Source organism: Panthera tigris, chromosome C1, assembly GCF_018350195.1.
Source record: "Panthera tigris isolate Pti1 chromosome C1, P.tigris_Pti1_mat1.1, whole genome shotgun sequence".
Classification (NCBI taxonomy): domain Eukaryota; kingdom Metazoa; phylum Chordata; class Mammalia; order Carnivora; family Felidae; genus Panthera; species Panthera tigris.
Window position 1 is genome coordinate 50,061,371 of NC_056667.1, and position 22,403 is coordinate 50,083,773.

The window sequence follows — 22,403 nt, forward strand, 5'->3', positions numbered from 1 at the left end:
AATTATTTGCATGGCAATGGCAACATTTATTGAACACCTACTCCACCACAAAGGGAACATGCGCATTTGTTTTTTTATTTAATCCTCACAAAACCTCTGTTAAATGGGTATTATTAACAAGGGGATTAGGGAATGAAATGCCCAGAGAGATTAAGTTTGATTCCAAACTTCATACTCTGGCCTTTGTTCCTTTTTGCCCCCATAGTAATCATCTCAGCCCTTCTCTGAGAAGGAGCAAATTCCCATTAAAGGAAGAACAAAAGTTGGGGCTGTCTGAACCATTAGAAATAGCTGCTTTGGAAGGCAGGGGTTCAGGCAGCCACACAGAGTCTAGCTTTACCAGCTGGTTGTGCAAGAAGCATTTGTGACAAGCCCTGTGCTAAGCACTGGCAGTGGAGAGAGCACAGCAAAAGGACACCCATCTTCCCTGCTCATCCTGTGGCACCCAACCTGTTAGTGGAAGACAGAGGACTAAAGAGACTTTTTCTCACTGGCTTCAGGTTAGTATTTACCTTCAGGGAGGAAATGTGGAGAAAGGTTTGGGAGGGGTGGGGCTTTTGTTATGTCATAACCTCTTATTTCATAAGAGAAAAAAGAGAAATCTGAAACAAGTATGGCAAATCACTAACATATATTTAACCTCGGTGCCGACTACACAGGTGCCTGTTACATTACTTTTCTTCATTTTAGTTTAGTTTGCGATGTACCACAAGAAAGCCCACATCAATGAATTTAAGAAGCATTGTTACTGTTGCCTAAAGAGATCATCACAATAATAAATCATCAGTGACATGCTCAAGGGAAGCACAGGGTAGTACAGAAGGACAGAAGAAGGCTTCGAACCTAACTCAAAAGGAAGCTGGAAAAGGCAAGGAAAAAGGAAGCTCCAGCAGGACATGTCCCTGCAGATGTTTCCAGTTTAGCCCAGGGAAATCTGATTGGACTCCTGACTTCCAGCTGTGTCTTCAAGAAACTAAGGGTTACTTTGAAGTGGGTGACCAGAGTGAGCAGCAGTAAGGATAAGTCTCAGAGTGAGGGAGATCAGGGCATAGTCCCATCATGTCAAGGGGTCAGCTCAAAAGTACTGGCAGTGAAGGGAGGTGATCAATGGTGGCTGGGACTCAGTCAGGATAAACCCATTAATCCAGGAAAAGGGATTTTGATTTCACCTTTTAAAAAAAAATTTAATGTTTATTTATTTTTGAGAGAGAGAGAGTGAGAGAGTGAATGGAGGAGGGGCGGGGGGGGGGGGGCACAGAATCCAAAGCAGGCTCCAGGCTCTGAGCTGTCAGCACAGAGCCCAATGTGGGGCTCAAACTCACAAACCAGGAGATCATGACCTGAGCTGAAGTCGGACGCTCAACCGACTGAGCCACCCAGGTACCTTAGATTTGGATTTCATCTTAAATGAAATAGGGAGCTTCTGGAAAGTTGTAAGCAGCATAGAGATGATCAGATTTGCTTTTCAGAAAGATCATTGTGATTGGAGCAGGAATGGACGGAGAGGAAGCTAGGACTGGCCAGGCAGACCCAACAGGAGTTTGACACAAGCTCCCAGATGAGAGGGATTCAGGGGCCTGAAGAATACAGTTGCAGTGAGGAATAAGTAACTATTTAAGAGTATTTATAGGGTGGGATTTAAAAGGTTGGTGATCCATTAGATCCATTGGATATAGGGAGAGGACAGCATCAAAGATAACTGCTGATTTCCATAACCAATAATGAAGCAGCAGAAAGAGAAATCAAGAAATTGATCCCATTTACAACTGCACCAAAACCTATAAGTTACCTAGGAATAAACCTAACCAAAGAGGTAAAGGATCTGTACACTGAAATCTATAGGAAGCTTATGAAAGAAACTGAAGAAGACACAAAGAAATGGGAAAACATTCCATGCTCATGGGTCAGAAGAACAAATATTGTTAAAGTGTTCATACTACCCAAAGCAATCTACACATTCAATGCAATCCCTATGAAAACAATACCATCATTCTTCACAGAACTAGAATACACGATTGTAAAATGTGAATGGAACAACAAAAGGTGCTGAATAGACAAAGTAATATTGAAAAAGAAAACCAAAGCTGGAGGCATCACAATTCTGGACTTCAAGCTGTATTACAAAGCTGTAATCATGAAGACAGTATGCTACTGGTACAAAACCAGACACATAGATCAACGGAACAGAATACAGAACCCAGAAATAAACCCACAAATGTATGGCCAACTAATCTTTGACAAAGAGGAAAGAATATTCAATGGAATAAAGACAGTCTCTTCAGCAAATGGTTTTGGGAAAACTGGACAGCGACATGCAAAAGAATGAACCTGGACCACTTTCTTACATCATACACAAAAATAAACTCAAAATGGATAAAAGATCTAAATGTAAGAGAGGAAACCATCGAAATCCTAGAGGACAAAACAGCCAATGACCTCTTTGACCTCAGCCACTGCAACGTCTTACTCGACATATCTCTGGAAGCAAGGGAAGCAAAAAGCAAAAATGAACTATTGGGACTTCATCAAGATAAAAAGCTTCTGCACAGTGAAGAAAACAATAAAACTAAAAAGCAACCAATGGAATGGGAGAATATATCTGCAAATGACATCTGATGAAGGGTTAGTATCCAAAATCTATAAAGAACTTATCAAACTCAACACCCAAAAAACAAATAATCCAGTGAAGAAATGGGCAAAAGACATGAACAGGCACTTTTCCAAAGAAAACATCCAAATGGCTAACAGACACATGAAAAGATGCTCAACATCACTCATCATCAGGAAAATACAAATCAAAACCACAATGAGATACTTCCTCACCCCTGTCAGAATGGCTAACATTAACAACTCAGGAAACAACAGATGTTGGGGAGGATGCGGAGAAAGAGGAATCCTTTGGCACTGTTGGTGAGAATGCAAACTGGTGCAGCCACTCTGGAGAACAGTATGGAGATTCCTTTAAAAATTAAAAATAGAGCTACCCTACAATCCAGAATTTAAACTACTAGGTATTTATCCAAAGGATACAAAAATTCTGTTTCAAAGGGGCACACGAACACCAATTTTTATTAAGCAGCACTATCAACAACAGCCAGTGTATGGAAAGAGCCCAAATGTCCATCCATGGATGAATGGATAAAGAAGACATGGTGTATATATATTTACAATGGAGTATTACTTGACAATCAAAAAGAATGAAATCTTGCCATTTGCAACAAGGTGGATGGAACTAGAGTATATTATGCTAAGTGAAATAAGTCAGAGAAAGACAAATACTATACGATTTCACTCATATGTAGAGTTTAAGAAACAAAACAGATGAACATAGGGGAAGGGAAGGAAAAATAAAAACAGAGAGGAAGGCAAATCATAAGGGATTCTTAAATACAGAGAAGAAACTGAAGGTTGCTGGAGGGGTGTTAGGTGGACGGATGGGCTAAATGGGTGATGCACAGTAAGGAGGGCACTTGTTGGGATGAGCACCGGGTGTTATATGGAAGTGGTGAATTACGGGGCTCTGTTCCTGAAACCAATACTACATTGTTAACTAACTTGAATTTAAAGAAATAAGTTAAAAAACAAAAGATTATTGCTAATGGGTGCCTGGCTGGCTCAGAGGAACCTGCAACTCTTGATCTCGGAGTTGTGAGTTCAAGCCCCACCTTAGGCATAGAGATTACTTAAAAAAAAAAAAATCTTAAAAAAAAAAAAAAAGGTAACTGCTGAGTTTCTGTCTTGGCAAAGGTGCTGTTGCCTCCCATGCTAACGATGCAGAAGGAATATACTTAGAAATGAAGATGAGTTTTATACAACTGGTGCTGGAACAACTGGGCACCCACTTGTAAAAAAAAAAAAAAGATTGATATAGGACTTACATCCTTCACAAAAGTTAACAGAAAGTGGATCACAGATCTAAATGTAAACTGCAAAACTATGAAACTCCTAGAAGATAACATGGGAGAAAATCTAGATGGCCTCAGGTTTGGTGATGACTGTTTAGATACAACACCAAAGGCATGATCCATGAAAGAAATAATTGATAAGCTGGACTTCGATCTAATTAGAAATTTCTGCTCTGTGAAAGGTACTTTCAAAAGAATGAGAAGACAAGCCACAGACTGAGAGAAAATATTTGCACAAGACACATCTGAGAAAAGACTATTATCCAAAGTACATGAAGAATTCTTAAAACTCAGCAATAAGAGAACAAATAACATGACTGAAAATGGGCCAAAGACCTTAACAGACCTCACCAAAGGGGATCTACAAATAATCACGTGAAAAGCGGCTTCACGTCGTATGTCATAAGAAAAGTGCAAATTAAGACAAGATACCACGACGTAGTGATTAGAATGACCACAAATTCAAAACACAGACAACATCAAGTGCTGGTGATGTGGAGCTACAGAAACTCATTCATTGCCAGTGGAGATGTAAAATAACATGGCCACTTTGGAAGACAGTTTAAAGGTTTCTCTCAAAACTAAACATACTCTTACCACACATTTCAGCGATCATGCTCCTTCATATTTACCCAAAGGTGTTGAAGACCAGTCCACACAAAAACCTTCCCACAGATGTTTACAGCAGCTTTATTCATAATTACCAAACCTTCAAAATGACCATGATGCTCTTCAGTGGATGAATGGGTAAATACACTGTGGTACATCCAAGCAATGGAATATTATTCAGCACTAACAGAAATAAGTTTATCAAGCCATGAAAAGACAGGGAGGAATCTTAGATGTGTATTACTGAGTGAAAGAAGTCAATCTGAAAAGGCTACATACTGTATGATTCCAGTTATATGACATCCTGGAAAAGGCAAAACTATGGAAACAGTAAAAAGATTAGTGGTTACCAGGGGCTAGAGGGGAGGGAGGGATGAATAGGCAGAGCACAGAGGATTTTTAGGTCTGTGAAAATTCTCTGTATGATATAATGGTGGATGCATGTTACTATACACTTGTGCAAATCCATAAACCCACAACCCTAATGTAAACTCTGGACTTTGGGTGATTATGATGTGTGGGTTCAGGTTTGTCTATTATAACAAAGTGCCATTCTGGTGGGAGACGTTGATAATGGGGCAGGCTATGCTTGTGTGGGGGCTCATCTCTACCTCTGCTCAGTTTTTCTGTGAACCTAAAACTTCTCTAAGACCTAAAATTATATTAAAAAAGAAGAAGATGAGACCAATTTTGAAAATGTTGCATATAGGTCCTGAAGAAATAAAAATGTTTAATGAGTAGTTTGCTATTACTGCTTCCTTTCTGACTTATGGATGAGGAAACTGAGACTCGGAGGGGTGATATCTTGCCCAAGGTCATACACCATGTTAACTGCAGAGGGTAGAATTTGAACCTGGGAAGTTTAACGCCTGAGCCCACAGGGCTATGTAGCTGTGTGTGAAATAGGGTTTTGAGGCTTGTCTTAGTTTCCTATTGCTGCTATATCATTTTATTTTCACTTTTTTTTAATGTTTATTTACTTTGAGAGGGGAGGGGCAGAGAAAGGGAGCTCTCTGTCAGCACAGAGACTGACATGGGATTTGAACTCATAAACTGTGAGATCATGACCTGAGCCAAAACCAAGAGTTGGATGCTAATGACTGAACCACCCAGGCACCTCTGTGACATTTTAAAAGTGGAAAAGGTGGGGGTGTCTGGCTGCTTAAGTCAGTGGAGCATACAACTCTTGATCTTGGGGTTATGAGTTCAAGCACCAGGTTGGGGTAGAGATTACTTTAAAAATATGTTTTTTAAAAAAAGTGGAAACGGTAAAGGGACCTAATGGAGGTAAATATTGATACCAGTACACTGTGATAAGTTATATATATATAGTGTAATGTCCAGAGCAACCACTAAAAAAAAATTATGCAGGGTGATATGCTCAAAAGCATTGTAAGTAAATAAATATCGATTAAAAAAAAAAAAAAAAAGTTCAGGTAATGCCCACGAGGCAAAAAAGAGAAACAGAATGAGAAACAGAGAAAGACAAAAAAACAAGTAATAAATGGCAGACCTAAGCCCTAACACGTCAGTAATTAATTTACATGCAAATGGTCTAAACATATCCATTAAAAGACAAAGACCAGCAGAATGGAAACAAAGGGATGATCCAACAACATGCTATCTACAAGTAACTCACTTTGAAAGTACCAACTGTAGTAGTTTCCTAGTGCTGCGGTAACAAATTACGGTAGACTTAGTAGCTTAAAACAACCCACATTTAGAATTTACAGTTCTGGAAGTTACTAGTCTGAGCCACGTCTTACCAGGTGAAAATCAAGGTATCAGTAGAGTTCTATTCCTCTGCAGGCTTCGGGGCGGTGCTGACTTGGGCAGCACGTATACTAAAACTGGAGGATCCAGGGGGAGAATGCCTTTCCTTCTTTTTCTAGCTTCTAGTGCCCACCTACATCCCTTGGCCCATGGTCCTGCCCTCTGTCTTCAAAGACAATAGTGCAGAATTCTTCAAATCGCTTTACTTTCTAGCCTCCCGGTCAGTCATCTATCTTCGGCTCTCTTTCCTCCCCGTTTCCTTCGTAAGAACTCTTGTAATTGTATTGAACCAACCCAAGTAATCCAGGATAGTCTTCCCATTTTAAGACCTTAACTTAATCACATGTGCAAAGCCCTTGTTGTCACATGAAGTAACATATTCTCAGATTCTGGAGATTAGGACGTGGATAGCTCCAGAAGGTTATTATTCTTCTTACCACAAGATAATCAAGTCAGGAAAGTACATAATGACATGTAATAATATGACATAAATTAGGTGATTTAGCAGCCCCCAGGCCCCCCCATCCACCTCCTTCCTATTATCTCTGATAGTCTATTTGCTGGCCTTTTTTTGAGAACCACCTCTAGCAATCACCCATTCTATGGTAAGAATTTAATGTTGATAAAATTCTTACGCTATGCCAGGCACTGTTCTAAGCACTGGGAGGACCATCAAGGACTTGAGTAAATCGGCAGAGGCTCATTTCCTCCCCATGGACAAGAATTAGGGTTGAAATCATATTTGGATGCCAACTCCTAAAGTAAATTATTCAAAGCAGGTTATTTAATCTCAGATTAATTTATATTCCTACTAACCCATTCTAGTGTTCCCATTCTAGTGAGAATATCCTTTGAGAACTTATGTTCCAGAGACTGTTCTAAGCACTGATGGTACCTCAATATCCAAGAGAAAGTCCCTGCCCTCACCAAGCTTACATTCTAGTAGAGGAAAAAAAGAGAAAATAAGTAAATGCACATCATTTCAGCTAGCATTAGTGCTGTGAAGAGAAATGAAGTGGGATAAGGACTCAGAGAATGATCAGTGGAGGACTGAGTGGGGTGGTACTTGAAAAGGACAGTCAGGGTAGGGGGGTTGAGCAGAGACTCAAACAAATGAGGAAGCAAGCCTTGCAAAGACCTGGGAAAGAGCATTCTAGGCAAAGGAAAGAGCCCGTATGAAAATCTTGAGGTGGGAACCACTTTGGCATATTTGAAGCATGACAGGAAACCATTAAGAATTAGCAGAAAGATGGGGTGCCTGGGTGGCTCAGTCGGTTGAACGTCCCACTCTTGATTTCCACCCAGGTCATGAGCTCCACAATGGGCTCTGTGCAGACAGCACAGAGGTTGCTTGGAAGTCTCTGTTTCCCTATATCTCTGCCCATCTCCCTCTTGTTCTCTCTGTTTCAAAAATAAAAAAATAAACATTTTTAAAAAATCAGCATGAATGTAACATTCTCATTTGCTTTTATCACTTTGGCTGCTGTGTGGAGAATATACTGTATATATACATACATGGGCAGGACCAGAAGGCATACACAGGAGGCCAATATATCGTTGAGAACTAATAAACAATAAATTCATTTGTTTTGAATTCCTTTTTAAAGACTTGCTGTATTTAGTTAGAACAATTTGTGGGATGTCTCGGGCCACTTCACTCCAACACCTTGACTCGATCACAAGTCATATAAAGAATTCATGCCATTTTCCCGAATGTTTCTAATGTTGCAATAATAAAGGGATTTCATTCATTCAAATGAGCAGTCAAATTTTGAGGTTTGTCTGAAAACCAAAGACAGTACCTTGAGCCGTCATAATCACAGCCTGTTAAATGTAAAACGGGCTCACATGATTAAAAGTTCCAAACGCCACACACTTTCTAAAGTGTTCTGGTAAGACAACGTTTTTCTTTGGCACATGCAGCCAAAGAGCTCTAACATTAATCATTTTTCAAGTTTTAATTTCCACATGCTTGGCATATATTGCTAACACTGACAGGGCAAAAGCAACATTCCATTGTATGGCATAGCAATTGCTTGCAATTAACCTTAATTTGGGCTGAAAGTAGCAACATTTCTGCCTCATAGCAACCTTTCTAAATGTATTAGATAAATATCTCCACAGAACTTCATATTAAAGAGCAAAAACAAAATCTGCAACATTGCAGCCTTTCCTTACGTAAGGAAAGTCTTCAAGGAGTGAAAGGTACCAACAAGACTACTTTTTTGAGAAAGACATTTTTGGCCCTTATTACAGAGTGGCTATGTATAACCATAACAACTAGTGGAGGTAAGAAAAATGTAGGTACACAATGTCCCAAGAACACATCTTACCTTCTTTCTGTAAAAGGAACTTTCGAGTCCACTGGTATTTTACTCAACATGTGACCACACTGCAGCCCAAGTATGAGGAAGCCCTTGCAAATTCCACATGGACACCCGACCCCCACCCAATGTCTAACACCATCATTCTATTCCTTTAAAATATGTCAATAAGTAGTGACTATTATTTATGTCATCTTAATCTCTCAACATCACCTAATTAATATTATTATCCCTATTCATTTATTTTTTACATATTAAAATTTTTTTCTAATGTTTATTTTTGAGAGAGAGAGAGAGAGAGAGAGAGGCAGAGCAAGAGTAGGGGAGGGACAGGGAAAGAGGGAGACAGAATCCAAAGCAGGCTCCAGGCTCTGAGCTGTCAGCACAAAGCCTGATGTGGGGCTCGAACTCATGGATCATGAGATCCTGACCTAAGCCAAAGTCAGATGCTTAACTGACTGAGCCAACCAGGTGTCCCATTATTATCCCCGAGTATATGAAGATAGATGGGCTCAGAACCATTATGTGCTCAGTCACAAAACAAGTGACAAAGACAGAAGACAAAAAGCCTTTTTCTTTTAAATGTACTATTTATTGTTTAAAGTCAGAGGTCACATCAGAGATTAGGGTAAGTGTATCTTGAGGAAGGAGAGAAGACAAGAACAAGACTTTCTTGGTTTCTTTCTTCTAATTTACCCATACTATTACTTATTTTGCCAAATACGTGCATGCAAAAAATGCATGTTTATTGTGGAAAAATTAGAAAATTCAGATAAGCCAAAAAAAAAATCACCCTAACTAAATAAAAATCACCTGCAAACATCTACAGATGTCTCTGTCATCATCTGACCTCAGCAAGACTAAAGCAGAGCGTGACAGTATGGTCCTACCTAACATCTCTCTCCCTGTCATACAAACATAATCAGACTTTTGGTCCAGAAAGTGCTGCAAATGTCAGATCAGGTGGCAATAGAAAAATCTTTGGGTTTTGGAAAATCATTGCTCTGTCAGTCTCATTTAGATATTCATAAAACATGCTGGCATCTGCATGATGTAAAGTGGAGAAGTTTAAGGAAGTAAGTTTTATTTATTTATAATTTTTTTACATTTATTTGTTTTTGAGAGGCAGAGACAGAGCGTGAGTGGGGGAGGGGCGGAGTGGTAGGGAGACACAGAATCCGAAGCAGGCTCCAGGTTCTGGGCTGTCAGCACAGCCTGACACAGGGCTTGAACTCACGAACTGCGAGATCATGACCTGAGCTGAAGTCAGACACTTAACCTACTGAGCCACCCAGGCGCCCCTAAATAAGTTTTTTTTTTTTTAAACCAGCAAACTATTGGTTAAGCAAAAAGGCTCAGTATAGGCAAATAACTGCCATACTGATAACACTGAACAACATGGTAAGAAAACTCTCTTGTTACACAATCATTAGCAGTGTCTCATAGAATTAGATAGATATAACTATCACATTGCAGGATAGCAGATATAGTCCTGGGTTTAAATCCTGGCTTCACCACTTATTTCATGGCCTTGAACAAGTCATTCCATTTTTGTGGGACTCAATTTACTTATCTGGAAAGTGGGGATAATGATATTAACTGTTTAGAAAGATCCTACAGAAATATTGCAAGGACTAAATCATTTTAAATATAAAATGAGTGGGGCACCTGGGTGGCTCAGTCAGTTGAGCATCTGACTCTTGATTTAGGCTCAGGTCATGATCCCAGGGTTGTGGGATCGAGCCCTACATTGGGCTATGCAGTGAATATACAGCCTGCTTAAGATTTTCTCTCCCTCTGCTCCTCTTCCCCATTCACACCATCTCTCTAAAATGAAAAAAAAAAAGGAAAAAATATGTAAAATGAACTTAGTATAACATCTTGCACATGGAGAGTGATAAAAGGAACTTTCAACAAGTTAAAATCTTCTTGAAATGTTAAGATTTTAAGCCTCAATATTTTTTTAACTTTTCTTTTTATTAGTTATTTATTTATTATAAGCCTGAATATTTTTATTTTTTTTTCCTAAAAATATCTATTTTCTAAGAAGGCAGATAACATTGTTTCCATCAGACAATGACTAGCTTTAAGAGCATTGATAGTTTACTAAGAATTAAGATATTAGGCTCTATTTAGTATATGTGCTACCAAAGCAAACACGAGGCTCTGTTTAAAAAGACAATAGGAGGGCACCTGGCTGGCTCAGTTAATAAAGCATCGGGCTCTTGATCTCAGGGTTGTGAGTTTGAGCCCCATGTTGGGCACAGAGATTACTTAAGCAAAAGAGAGAGAGAGAATAGAAATAACTGGTACCATGCTCATCAATTTAGCTACAAACGCATTAATCCAGGACTCATTTGGGTACTCAATGCTGTTCAGAATTTTTTTTTTTTTTAAGTTTATTTATTTTGAAAGAGAGAGAGAGCAAGAGAGAGCAGGGGAGGGGCAGAGAGAGAGGGAGACAGAGGATTCGAAGCAGGCTCTGCACTGACAGCAGAGAGCCAGATGTGGGGCTCAAGCTCATGAACCATGAGATCATGACCTGAGCCGAAGTAGGATGCTCAACTGACTGAGCCACCCAGGCGCCCCCCAAATTCTTTTATTCATTCCTAATTAGTAACTTTTCTCACTTTCCAAATTTACCTATCTCCCTTCCCCTCTTAGTATGGGAGAATAAAGACCATTATGAATAAGCTTTCTACTTCTTGTTTTTTCCAAAACAACATCAAAAACTGAGTGCATTTAACAATACTCAGTTCATAACAGAGCAAATGGGTAAGTGGAATAATAATTCATGCTATAGCATATTGCTATATGAACTGGCAACAGAAAAAAATGGTAAAGGAAGTCAGAGGTACTCTATCTTTTAAGAATTAGAAGGAGGGCTGGGGCACCTGGGTGGCTCAGGCTGTTATGCGTCAGACTTTGGCTCAGGTCATCATCTCACAGTTGTGGGTCCAAGCCCTGCATCGGGCTCTGGGCCGACAGCTCAGAGCCTGGAGCCTGCTTTGGATTCTGTGTTTCCCCCTTCTCTGCTCTGCCCTCATTCATGCTCTGTCTCTCAAAAATAGGTAAAATTTAAAAAAAAAAAATTTTTTTTAAAGAATTAGAAGGAGGGGCTCCATATTTATCTGGTTAGACATGTACATGATGGGAAACCCAGGGATCTTCCAGATCCTTCCTTTAAGATACTGGTCAACTGTGGCCACAATGTAACACTTGCTGAGTTACTGTCTGTACTAAGCAGTCATCTGCATAGGTTCCTTTGTGGGTGCATGATAATCATTCAAATCTTGGATCCTTAGCAATCCTTACTTCTGCCCCAATTTCTCAGTTTCGGCCATTACACAGTCAGTTATACAAGGGATCCGCCTGGCATATAGACAACAGTCCATCATTGACTGTACTAAGTTGAGTTTGGCTTTAATGGAAAAGTTGATAAAGTTGGTATTGACCATGACAATGGAAAAGGGGGCTCAGCTGTGTTTTAAGACTAAGCAGGAAGGATGTTGGGGGGCTTCTCTTTCCTTGAGTGCACTGGGATCTCTCTTTTCTTGCTTTGTATGTTTTAATCTGTCCCTCTCTTTAAGGCTCTGATCTCTGCATTTGTTTCATAGTCACATACTTTTTTACATTCTTTTGCTTCCCCATTTCACGCCACCCTATTGTTTCTTCTGGAATCACCCCCTACTTACTCCTTCTTAAAATGCCTCTGTCTTGAAGCTTTCTGGAGGGCGTTAGATAACTCAGTCAACTATTCAATATCCCATTCCCCAATACTCATGACCACATCCCTTCTCCAGCAGCCATCCTGTTCTCAAACAGTTGCTCTTCTACAGCCCCTTGGGGATGGGAGGGACAGAATTTAGTACCAAGGAGCAGTGGCCTGACTGCAGAGCAGGGGTAGTTTTACAAGTCCCTGCAGTATCTGATCTACAGTTAATCTGCACCAGGACAACTGAGAGTTGACTATGGTTTTGTTTGAACTTGGCTCTGGGCTGTTTGACCTCATTCTTTCAGTTAATCCAGTTAACCCTGGTTAACTAGGACTAATATGGGTATCTAGAACTTTAATGTATGAGCACTTTTTGACTAAGAATGGCAATTCTACAGAAAAAGAATCATAAACATGTATTGCTCATTTATTGTAATAACTTCAATACCAAAGAATACATAAAGGAATTACATAAATTATGACTTGGAGACATGGAGTACTCTGCAGCCATTAAAAATGGTGTTGTAAAAGAATATTTATTGAAATAGAAAAATCTTTACAATGTGAAGAAGCAGGCTACAAAACAGTATGGGTACTATATCATTTTGGTGAAGAAAATGTACATACGTGCATGGAAAAACTACTAGGACATACATAAAAACACTAACATTGTTGTCTTTGAGCTATGGAATGAGCTTTTTTCTTTGCACTTGTTGGTGTTTCCCAGAATTTCTGCATTAGGTTTGTATTAATTTTGTAAACAGAAAAAAGCAAAATAGATGCTGAGTTAATGGGAGAAAAGGAGAAGGTGTCAGAACCCCGAGGAACATCTACAGTTAAGAAGTTTGAATCAGGAAGAGGAACCAACATCTTAGACTTGTACTTTTTAAGAACTAATTTTTCTTCTTGCTAGTCCTTGCTATTAGATCTGTTGTAGTTTCCTAGTTGCTTATCAGTATTATATACTTAACTTAGCCTTAAGCATCTAGGTTAAAATAAGAAGAAAAGACATGCATTTTTTTGTAAAGCAAAACAAAAACAAAACACACCCACAAACCGGTATTTCTTATAGTCCTAGAAATCCCATGAACAGATGCTAGCCATACACATAGCACAATCTTTGAAGTCTTAAAAAGATCTTTTATTCTAATATACTGTAGGTAAGAAATCCTCCTGGGTAAAGAGGTACTTCTGGAAACTGTATTAATTCTTTCAGGCTAAAGCAGTACCATTTGTAAATATTTCTACAGAAACACTAACTGTTTATGTAGCATTGAAAGAATCCATTCCATTCCATCCTAGAGGGTTTAGGAGTAACCCAAGGAATGATTGAGTTAATTCATTTCTCACAATTTTGGCCACTGCTCTAAAAGTAGGGTTATATAAAACATCTCCTACAGAGGCCTTAACATACAATTTGTACTCAGAGACACTACTAAAAAATAGCCATAGTAAAATGTGCTCCATGAAAGCAAAACAAAACAAAAACTGAAATTACATGTATTAAATGTATTCACATAAAAAATAAATAATAAGACACAGAAAAACCATTTGTTACAGAAGTACATATTTTAGGCAACAGGGAATTAAGCAAAGTGGAAAAGCTGAGGTGTTCTTGTCATATAAATTTAGGAAATTATAAAGAAAATAAAGTCTACAGGCTTAAGAATGTACTGTGAAGAGACTTTATTTCTAGATTTTACCTACAACCCTTTTGGAGTATAGCTTATTTGAATAAACACTTTGAGAAGCACCTGCTTTGACACAGACTTTCCCCCTGGCCAAGTTAATAACTGGAACAATTATGCAAGAATCAAGAGGACTTTTTCAAGCTTTGATTGCAGGGATTTCTCATACCGTACACGGCTAGAGAAACGTAGACTTCAAATCTGGACTTAGGTGATCCTGAGGTTAAACTTCAAAGCACTGTCTGCAAACAAAAGGAACTAGGAAATACTAGAAACTGGGCATCTACCAGCTAGCTTAACTGCAGCCCAAAATACTATCGCTTGTGAAAACAGATCCCAGGGGAGCGTAAACTCCTTAAGGGAGGGGATGTTTGTTCATGTTTTTGTTCACTGCTGCATCCTAGCATCTAGAACAGTACCTCCCATGTAGTAGACACTCAGTATTTCAATGAAGGAATCAAAGGGCCCATTCCTTGTGTGTATGAGGAATCAATCCAAATTCACTTCACATATCAATACTTAATAATCACCCGCCAACTGCAGAAACTGTTGCTGAGTGACTAACATGCTAGGAAGCCAACTGTACTAGACTGTCTACTTTTGAGTAATATGAGTGATAAAAAAAATTATGGTGTTACTCTTGGGGAGCCCGGACGCAAGTAATTGTGAAGCCGTTATGCCTGTTACTAAAAAAACCTCGGCGGTATTATGAGCACATAACATTTCGTGTATTTCCATCTTCCCAAAACCCTTGTAAGCACGGTAAGAAGAGGCCGTGCCAGCGTTCAGGTGCCGCTTCCTTCCCTTCAGACACTGGTGCACCACGTCCGGCACTTGTGCCGGCATCTGCCTGGCAGTGTTAACAGATGGAAGACATTAATCATCTGTTTGGTGTTCCCACCTTGTCTATCCAGCTTCAAATATAACTGCACTGAGCTAGACGAGTCAGCAGCTGGTCTTCCAAAAGCTAGTGCATCACTCCCAAAGCAAAAAGGAAAAAGTTCACACTTCAGAGGCCTGAATCAGTGCCAGAAGTATCCGCGTTGCCTCAAGGTTTCAGACTCCCCAGTGATCTTTCGCTCCCTGGATACGGAGGCAGAGACAGATCTGAAAGCCGCAGAAAAACAGGTGGGTTCTCATACATGACCGCAGCCCCAGGCAATATAGTAATGGGATTTGTTCACACTACGGATTAGCTGTTTTGAAGGATCAAAATTTAGAAGACAGCTACATTCAACATTTAAGGTTTCCTTGACAATAAAGAGCTAAAAAATGTGAATAGGCCATATTTTTATTTTTCAGAAGCAAAAATGACAAGTGGCAACCTGCCATTAGGAAAGACTTTAAGGAATATCGGGGTAATAAGCTATTTATCTCATAGAGACAGTAGCCAGAGAAAGACTCTATTATCATACAGCTCTCAAAGAAAGTCCAATTAAATAAATCTCAGAATAATATGCTTTTAAGTAAAACAACAAAACAAAATATCAACAATAATACAAAGTTATATAGAATCCATAAAGTGATGTGTGAAGAGAAAGGAAAATCTGGAAACCCACATACTGAGAGTGCTCTGTTAAAATCAAGGAAGCCCAAATCCTAAAACAGAAAAAAGAAATGCATTAAAACACAGTATTTTAAGAGTCCAGTGAGGTTACCGTAGATGCACATTTTAACGTTTCATTTACTCAGGACATTTTTTTCTTTCTCTTGGAACATTGCCATATTTACTGTAGGAGATCATGTGAATGGCAGTGCAGAGATCTGCCTTCTCAATGAGCCCTTCAAGTTTTAAATATCAAATCGGAGTCTGGAATCCCAATTAAAAGTTGATCTAATAGGCCACAGAGAATGAAACTGCTTTCTAAATTGCAGTTGCTTAATTTCACCATGTTGAAAACAATCTGTATACTTTGAAAGAGACACAACAATTTACAGGATGAAAATAGGGCTATGTGAAACCACACAACCCTTCCCATAGAGCAGGAATAACAATTTCCAAAATGAAGATGCATATTGCAAAATGACAGAGTTGGTGGGGCTGAGGTGGGGTGGGCAGTGCACAGCAACCAGTGGAAGGCACAGAAGAACTGATTCGAGAGGCAGTTCTGTACTGATTAGTTGTATCTTAGTCTCGACGTCCCCAGGGCTCAACTTATTCCCTGGCAAGAAGAGACAGATGGATCTCTGAGCTTCATTTCAATATTGAACCTAAAGACTCTTTATAGGAAAAGATTTGAAAAACTTTTTGGACGGTTGAACAAATTCCTCACATCCTGACAGGGTCTGGCACTGTTCAACCCTCATGACACTAACTATAAAGCATATCTCATAATATTACTGTGAGAAGAGAAAAAAAAAATCTACCTTAGTGGCAAAAATTATACTACATATCCTATTTATACACTGCAGCATAGAAAATAAATGTCTGTTCCTTTCCTGGCCTCTAGAAGCACTCTCTGAGATAGAATCAACTGAAAACCCTAGGGCTATGGCTGTGGCCAGAACACCTGGCCTGTGTTTCTCTCTCTGAAAGCTGCTAGGTGGTTCAATGTGAACTGTCACCTAACAAGTACCCTGCACCCTACATGTTATACAGAACTTCACCACTGCAGAGGAGATAGTGCTAGAGAATCATTTTTCTACCAAAACCCTGAGAACAGCCTGACATTCTTGGAAGATTATTTATTAGAATAGACTAAGGTACAGCCCTGGAAATAAAAACCTTGGAGTAGCAGAGTTCTAGAGAATCAGAGAATTGAGCCAGGAAGACTGATGATATCTCTGACTTATCCAGGTATATTACCTATTTTTTTTTTAATTTTTTAAAATGTTTATTTATTTTTGAAGGAGACAGAGAGTGTGAGCAGCGGGGAGGGGCAAAGAGAGGGAGACACAGAATCCGAAGCAGGGTCTAGGCTGTGAGTTGTCAGCACAGAGTCCAACATGGGGCTCAAACTCACGAGCCGTGAGATCATGACCTGGGCCAAAGTTGGATGCTTAACCGACTGAGTCACCCAGGGGCCACGGTGTATTACCTCGTTAAAGCTAAGGCCAATTAATAATTCTCATGTTCTCATGGGCAGGGCCAAACTTTAGGTTAGAATAAGTACTTATTCAGGGTTGAGTCTCAATTAACCTTCATGTTTAGGGAAGAAGAAAGAGGTTTAAAGATCATAGTGACCCCAGGAAAGCAGGACAGAAGCAAAGACATGCTGTACTGAAATGTCTACAACACATGCTTTCTCCAGAACCGTCCTATAATACTATGAAATATCTTTTTGCTTTGACGTTATCTTTTTGTTGTGAACTCTGTCTTCTAGCCATAATGTCTGCAAAGCAAGAGGGACTGAATCAGGAACTGCAGGAACAATGAGTGTACATAAAAAAGCTTTACAAAAGACTAGAGATGTTTCAGGCAAATGGAGACCTGTGTTTCCACATAAGCAAAATGAGAGGTTTATAACATTAGATGGTCTCCTTAAATTTCCTACAGTTCGCAAATTTTCATAATTTTATACAGGTGATATACTATAATAAAGATTATATATGCATATTACTTACTGTTTCTTTTAAAAAATACTTATGGATATAGCTGTGTTTTTCTAAACGTCTCGTTCGTAATACTCAGTCTTGTAAGTCTGGTTCCATAATAATCTATAATGTAACTACTTCCATCTGAAGGTCCAACAATCTAGAAGAGAAAATTTTCAAAATTACCACTTTACGAAAGATAGGTTCACAATAATTTGTGTTTACTTTTCTTGGTTCTTACTAAATTATTTCAGTAGCACCAAAATACGCTTAAACTAACTTAAGCAAATACAGCAACTCAGTGGCTCATGCAGCTGGAAAGGATACTGGAGAAGTTCACAGGATCACAAGGCCTCAAGGACTGAAATTTGGGGCCCCCAGAGGCCCTTGGTTTGACCTCCCTGCCGTTTTGCAACCCTTGCCTTCATTCTGCAGAGGCATTCCCGCTTGGTTGCCAGTGGCTCCAGATTTACATCTTCGAAGCTCAGCAGCTCCCAATAGAAAGAAAGTAAAATCTTCAGAGTTTATATACCAATTCCAGGGAAGGACTTTGATCTGTTTGTTTTTTATGCCTATTGCTGGACAAATTACTATAGTCAAGGGAATAGGATTAATATGATTGTCTAGGCCAGGCTCCCTGTAAGAGGTGAGGGAGTGTGACTGACAATCCTTCCAGAAACCACATGGAATGGAAGAGAGAGAAAAAAACACATGCTCATTACAGTCATCTTGTCCACTTAATCACATTTCTGACAACCCAGTTGACAGGATCTCTACAAATTATCCTTCAAGGTGGCAATCTGCGAACAGTGGCCTTAGGAATACACAAAGACTTACCAAGGTAGTTACCCAGATGGTTTTAAGGGAATCAATTTTGAGATCCTTAATTCCCATACTCTTTGTAAAAGTGACCCAACGGATACCAAGCTATGGTGGAGATGTCGTGCTGGCTCCCCACTCCCTCCCCTCTCCCCGAGGTCCTCTCTCTAACGTGAAAACATTAAACCACACCTGCTATCAGAGCACACCTGAATTTTATGATGGTACATTGCCTCTGATGTACCAAACAAAGAGATCATGCACAATGATGGACTTCAGGAAACCTTTAATCAAGAGTCAAAAACAAAAAATCAAGAGTCCAAACATATGCTCTGCCTCATCTTGTTCAAAAGATGTATTCCCAATAACATTTTACTTTTTTTGCTTATAATTTGCTAAGGGGTGCCTTGTTGGCTCAGTCTGTTGAGCGTCCGACTCTTGATTTCAGCTCCGGTCATGATCCCAGAGTCACGGGATTGAGGCCTGTGTGGGGCTCCACACTGAGTATGGAGACTACTTGAGATTCTCTCTCTCTCCCTCTGCCCTCTGCCCCACTTGCAAGCATGTATGCACACTCTTTCTCTTAAAATAATAATTTGCTTAGATTTAGAATATGTTTATGCTGTTTTGATAGTATATCAACAATTATAATGACAACAATCCAGTAATTACAGAAAATTTTTAAATCTTTTAATTTTAATGAATAATGAAAATCATGATCATGAAAATGATCAGAAGATTTTTCAAACATAAAAATATATTACATTAGGATAAAATTCTCTGGGAGAATGGAACCAGAAGTAAAAACTCAAGGAGAGGGGTGCCTGGATGGTTCAATTGGTTAAGCGTCCAATGTTGTCCTAGGTAGTGATCTCACGGTTCATGAGTTTAAGTCTCGCATGGGGCTCTCTGATGTCAGAGCAGACCCCACTTCAGATCCTCTGTCTCCCTCTCTCTGCCCTTCCCCCAATCATGCGAGCAGGCACACACACTCTCTCTCAAAAAAATAAACATTTTTTTTTTTTTAATTCAAGGAGAGGGGCACCTGGGTGGCTCAGTTGGTGAAGCATCTGACTTCAGCCCAGGTCAGGATCTCGTGGTTTGGGAGTTCGAGCCCTGTGTTGGGCTCTGTGCTGACAGCTCAGAGCCTAAAGCCTGCTTCGGATTCTGTGACTCATTCTCTCTGCCCCTCCCCAACTTATGCTCTCTCTCTCTCTCTCAACAACAAATAAATATTTTAAAAATTTGTTTAAATAAAAATTTAAAAAATTCTGGGAGATAAAGAAACTAAAAATTATAATGGTTAGCGAAGGGTTCATTCGTGTCTTTTTTTAAATGAATGATATTTAAAATTCTATGGTATTTATATTCTGTTGGATATATTTTAAAATTGATGTAACAGTTTTACTTAAATATGTCAATATTTGGAAACCAGAAATTACATCCTTTGCAACTATTTAAACTTATGATGTAAAACTTAAATGTCAACTTAAAAACGTGTGGAGGGTAGGGATTAAAGAAAAAAAAAAAAATATATATATATATATATTTCAGGGGTTATACAACCAGAATTTGAAGAACACTGCTGGAGAGCATGCTTCATTTTTACAGTAAGTTTGGCTTTTAAAACTATTCGACAAGTACTGAATTGCTACAACACCCAGGCACTGTGGTAGGCATTCTACACACAACCGTGAATAAGATAGAATCTCTGCCAACAAAGAGCTTATACTAGTGAACTATAAATGTTAATACTCCTATAACATTTATAAAGAACTTATGTACTAAATACCATGCTAGGTGCTGTCATGCATTTTGACTTATTTTCCAAAGATGAAATTCATTTGGCTTGACATTTATGAATGTTATTTAAGAGTTTAATTAAGCCTTTTCAGTGGCCCAGGTCCCAGAGGAAACTACTTTGAGCATTAAACTAAGAAAGAGAATGGTGACTAGGAGTTACAACATGGTTTGAGACTGTGTGAGGGGAACAAAGAAAAAGGAAAGCCCAGCCTGTAGAAATAAACCACAAGGCCAAAAACTACCTGATTTGGAATATGTGCATAGATTGGAACCAGGCCTTTTATCCCATTCTTTTTCTTCCTTTGCCATCTCCCCTAACAACATTTATCCCTGTTGAAAAAAAATATTCAAAGCTGGAAATAAGGAAAATATATGATTAAGTGACCTATTGATAACATGCATCTAATAAGCCTACCTGAGGCTCCCTTACTTCTCTTAGGACCCAGATGTTTTACAATCTTGTAAAGTTAGCAGTTAACGTGTAGACAAATAATAATGTTTTCAGTTTTGTTTCCTCTGTTCTATAGAGAAGATAGCCCCCAAAGATACTATTTATTACCTTCTAATACATGATCCAACTTTGCAACTAACTTAGTCATCTTATCACAGCATTTGTCTCCACTCAAACTATGTTAATTCAGCTCCTCCACATCTAGTTCTATCGAGGTAATTCCGGTCCTCCTTCCAGAGACTGGTTCAGCCTGGGCGTGGAATCTAATTCTAGCCAACCACCTATGACGCAAGTTCATTGTTGGCATAGCCACCCTTAAGATATGTGTGAGAGGAAACAATTTTTTGTCTATCTCTGAAAGTCACTGTACAACAAAGTGATGCTAGCCAAAGGACCTGAACATGGAAAAAAAAAAAAAAAAAAAAGAAGGAAGGAGAGAGGGAGAAATAGGAGGGAAGAAAGGAAAGAGAAAGGGGACAGTCTTTTATTACATCCTTTAACTCTAAATCTTCGGGCGCCTGGATGGCTCAGCCAGTTGAATGTCTGACTTTGGCTGAGGTCGTGATCTCATGGTTCATGAGTTCGAGCCCCGCATCAGGCTCTCTGCTGTCAGCACAGAGCCCACTTCAGATCCTCTCTCCTCCTCTCTCTCTCAAAAATAAATCTTTTTTAAAAATTAATAAATCTTAAAACTACCTTATCTCTAGATTCTTGGTATATCATATAGTAAACTATAGTATTGAAACAAATCTAAATTGAGGTTCTGTTACTTATAGTCAAAAACACTTGTTTTCAGTGCCTCCTACATGCTACCACCAGATCACCAAAGCACAGCACTTTCTCTGCTAAAACAATTGGAAGAGCTGCCCCAAAGACAACGAAATTAAGTCACTATGGGAAAGCACTAGATGAAAGGAAAATGTAAAGAGAAAGCAGTCAATAACTAGCTGTAGGGTGAATCTTCTCTGGATCTCAGTTTTTCATATCCATATGAAAAGGAACAGAATAAGTTGATCTATACGGTACTTTACAATTTCTACATCTTGTATGACCTTGCAATTTAAATATAAACACATGTATAAGGTGTTGTTAATATACTCTTCTATGAACTATCCCATCAAAGAAGAAATTGTTCATCTGATTTAATTTTTAAGAAAACTATCTGCTGTAAAATTTTTAATTATTCAAATCCATATTCCCTCATCAAAATCAAAAATTAAATCTGTTTTTAAGCATCTTATATACACTTATGTACAATATATGTGCCAATTATAAATTCCTTTATAATGAGTATATTACTGAGTTGTTAATTATAAAATCACAAGTCTAAAAATATCCCATACTGGGAACTTTTTTACTCAGTTAAATAGGCCTATGTCCATTTGTTCATTGACAACACAGTATAAAACCTATAAGTCTGTTTCTCTGCTAAGAAATAGCCTGAAACCAGGGCACCTGGGTGGCTCAGTCAGTTGAGTGTCTGACTTCAGTTCAGGTCATGATCTTGCCGTTCATGAGTTTGAGCCCCATGACGGGCCTGCTTTGGATTCTGTGTCTCCCTCTCTCTCTGCCTCTCCCCTGCTGGTGCTCTCTCTCAAAAAATAAGTAAACATTAAAAAAATAAAATAAAAAAAAATAGCCTGAGGCCAAATTCTATACCATGATGTATTTCCATTTGATAAGCTGGGGCAGATTTCTGAAATCTATGGGTGCAATTAATGGAGGTTGCTACAAATCTTCATCTTCTAAGAAGGGAAACAGGAGGTCCACTACACTGTGGGA

The 22,403-nt window shown here is 39.0% G+C and overlaps 1 protein-coding gene and 1 pseudogene across 4 annotated transcripts in view; both read right to left on the reverse strand.

Annotated features, from left to right (window-relative positions):
• Positions 1–11,709: 11,709 nt before the first annotated feature.
• LOC102956695 lies at positions 11,710–12,751 on the reverse strand (annotated as a pseudogene).
• Positions 12,752–12,843: 92 nt separating this feature from the next.
• The window catches only part of TM2D1 (TM2 domain containing 1), a 50,589-nt gene continuing 41,029 nt past the window's right edge, over positions 12,844–22,403 (reverse strand). The window contains exons 6-7 of one of the 4 annotated variants that reach the window (XM_015540939.2): positions 17,579–17,708; positions 12,844–15,121 (exon numbers count right to left, since the gene is read on the reverse strand). In XM_015540939.2, coding sequence (XP_015396425.2) covers positions 17,598–17,708 — 111 coding nt within the window. In that variant the 3' untranslated portion in view covers positions 12,844–15,121; positions 17,579–17,597. Of the gene's footprint in view, positions 15,122–15,287; positions 15,614–17,578; positions 17,709–17,877; positions 18,040–20,446; positions 20,501–22,403 lie in introns of those variants that run through there. The other 3 variants (XM_007089870.3, XM_042997421.1, XM_042997422.1) reach the window with 3 other exon arrangements.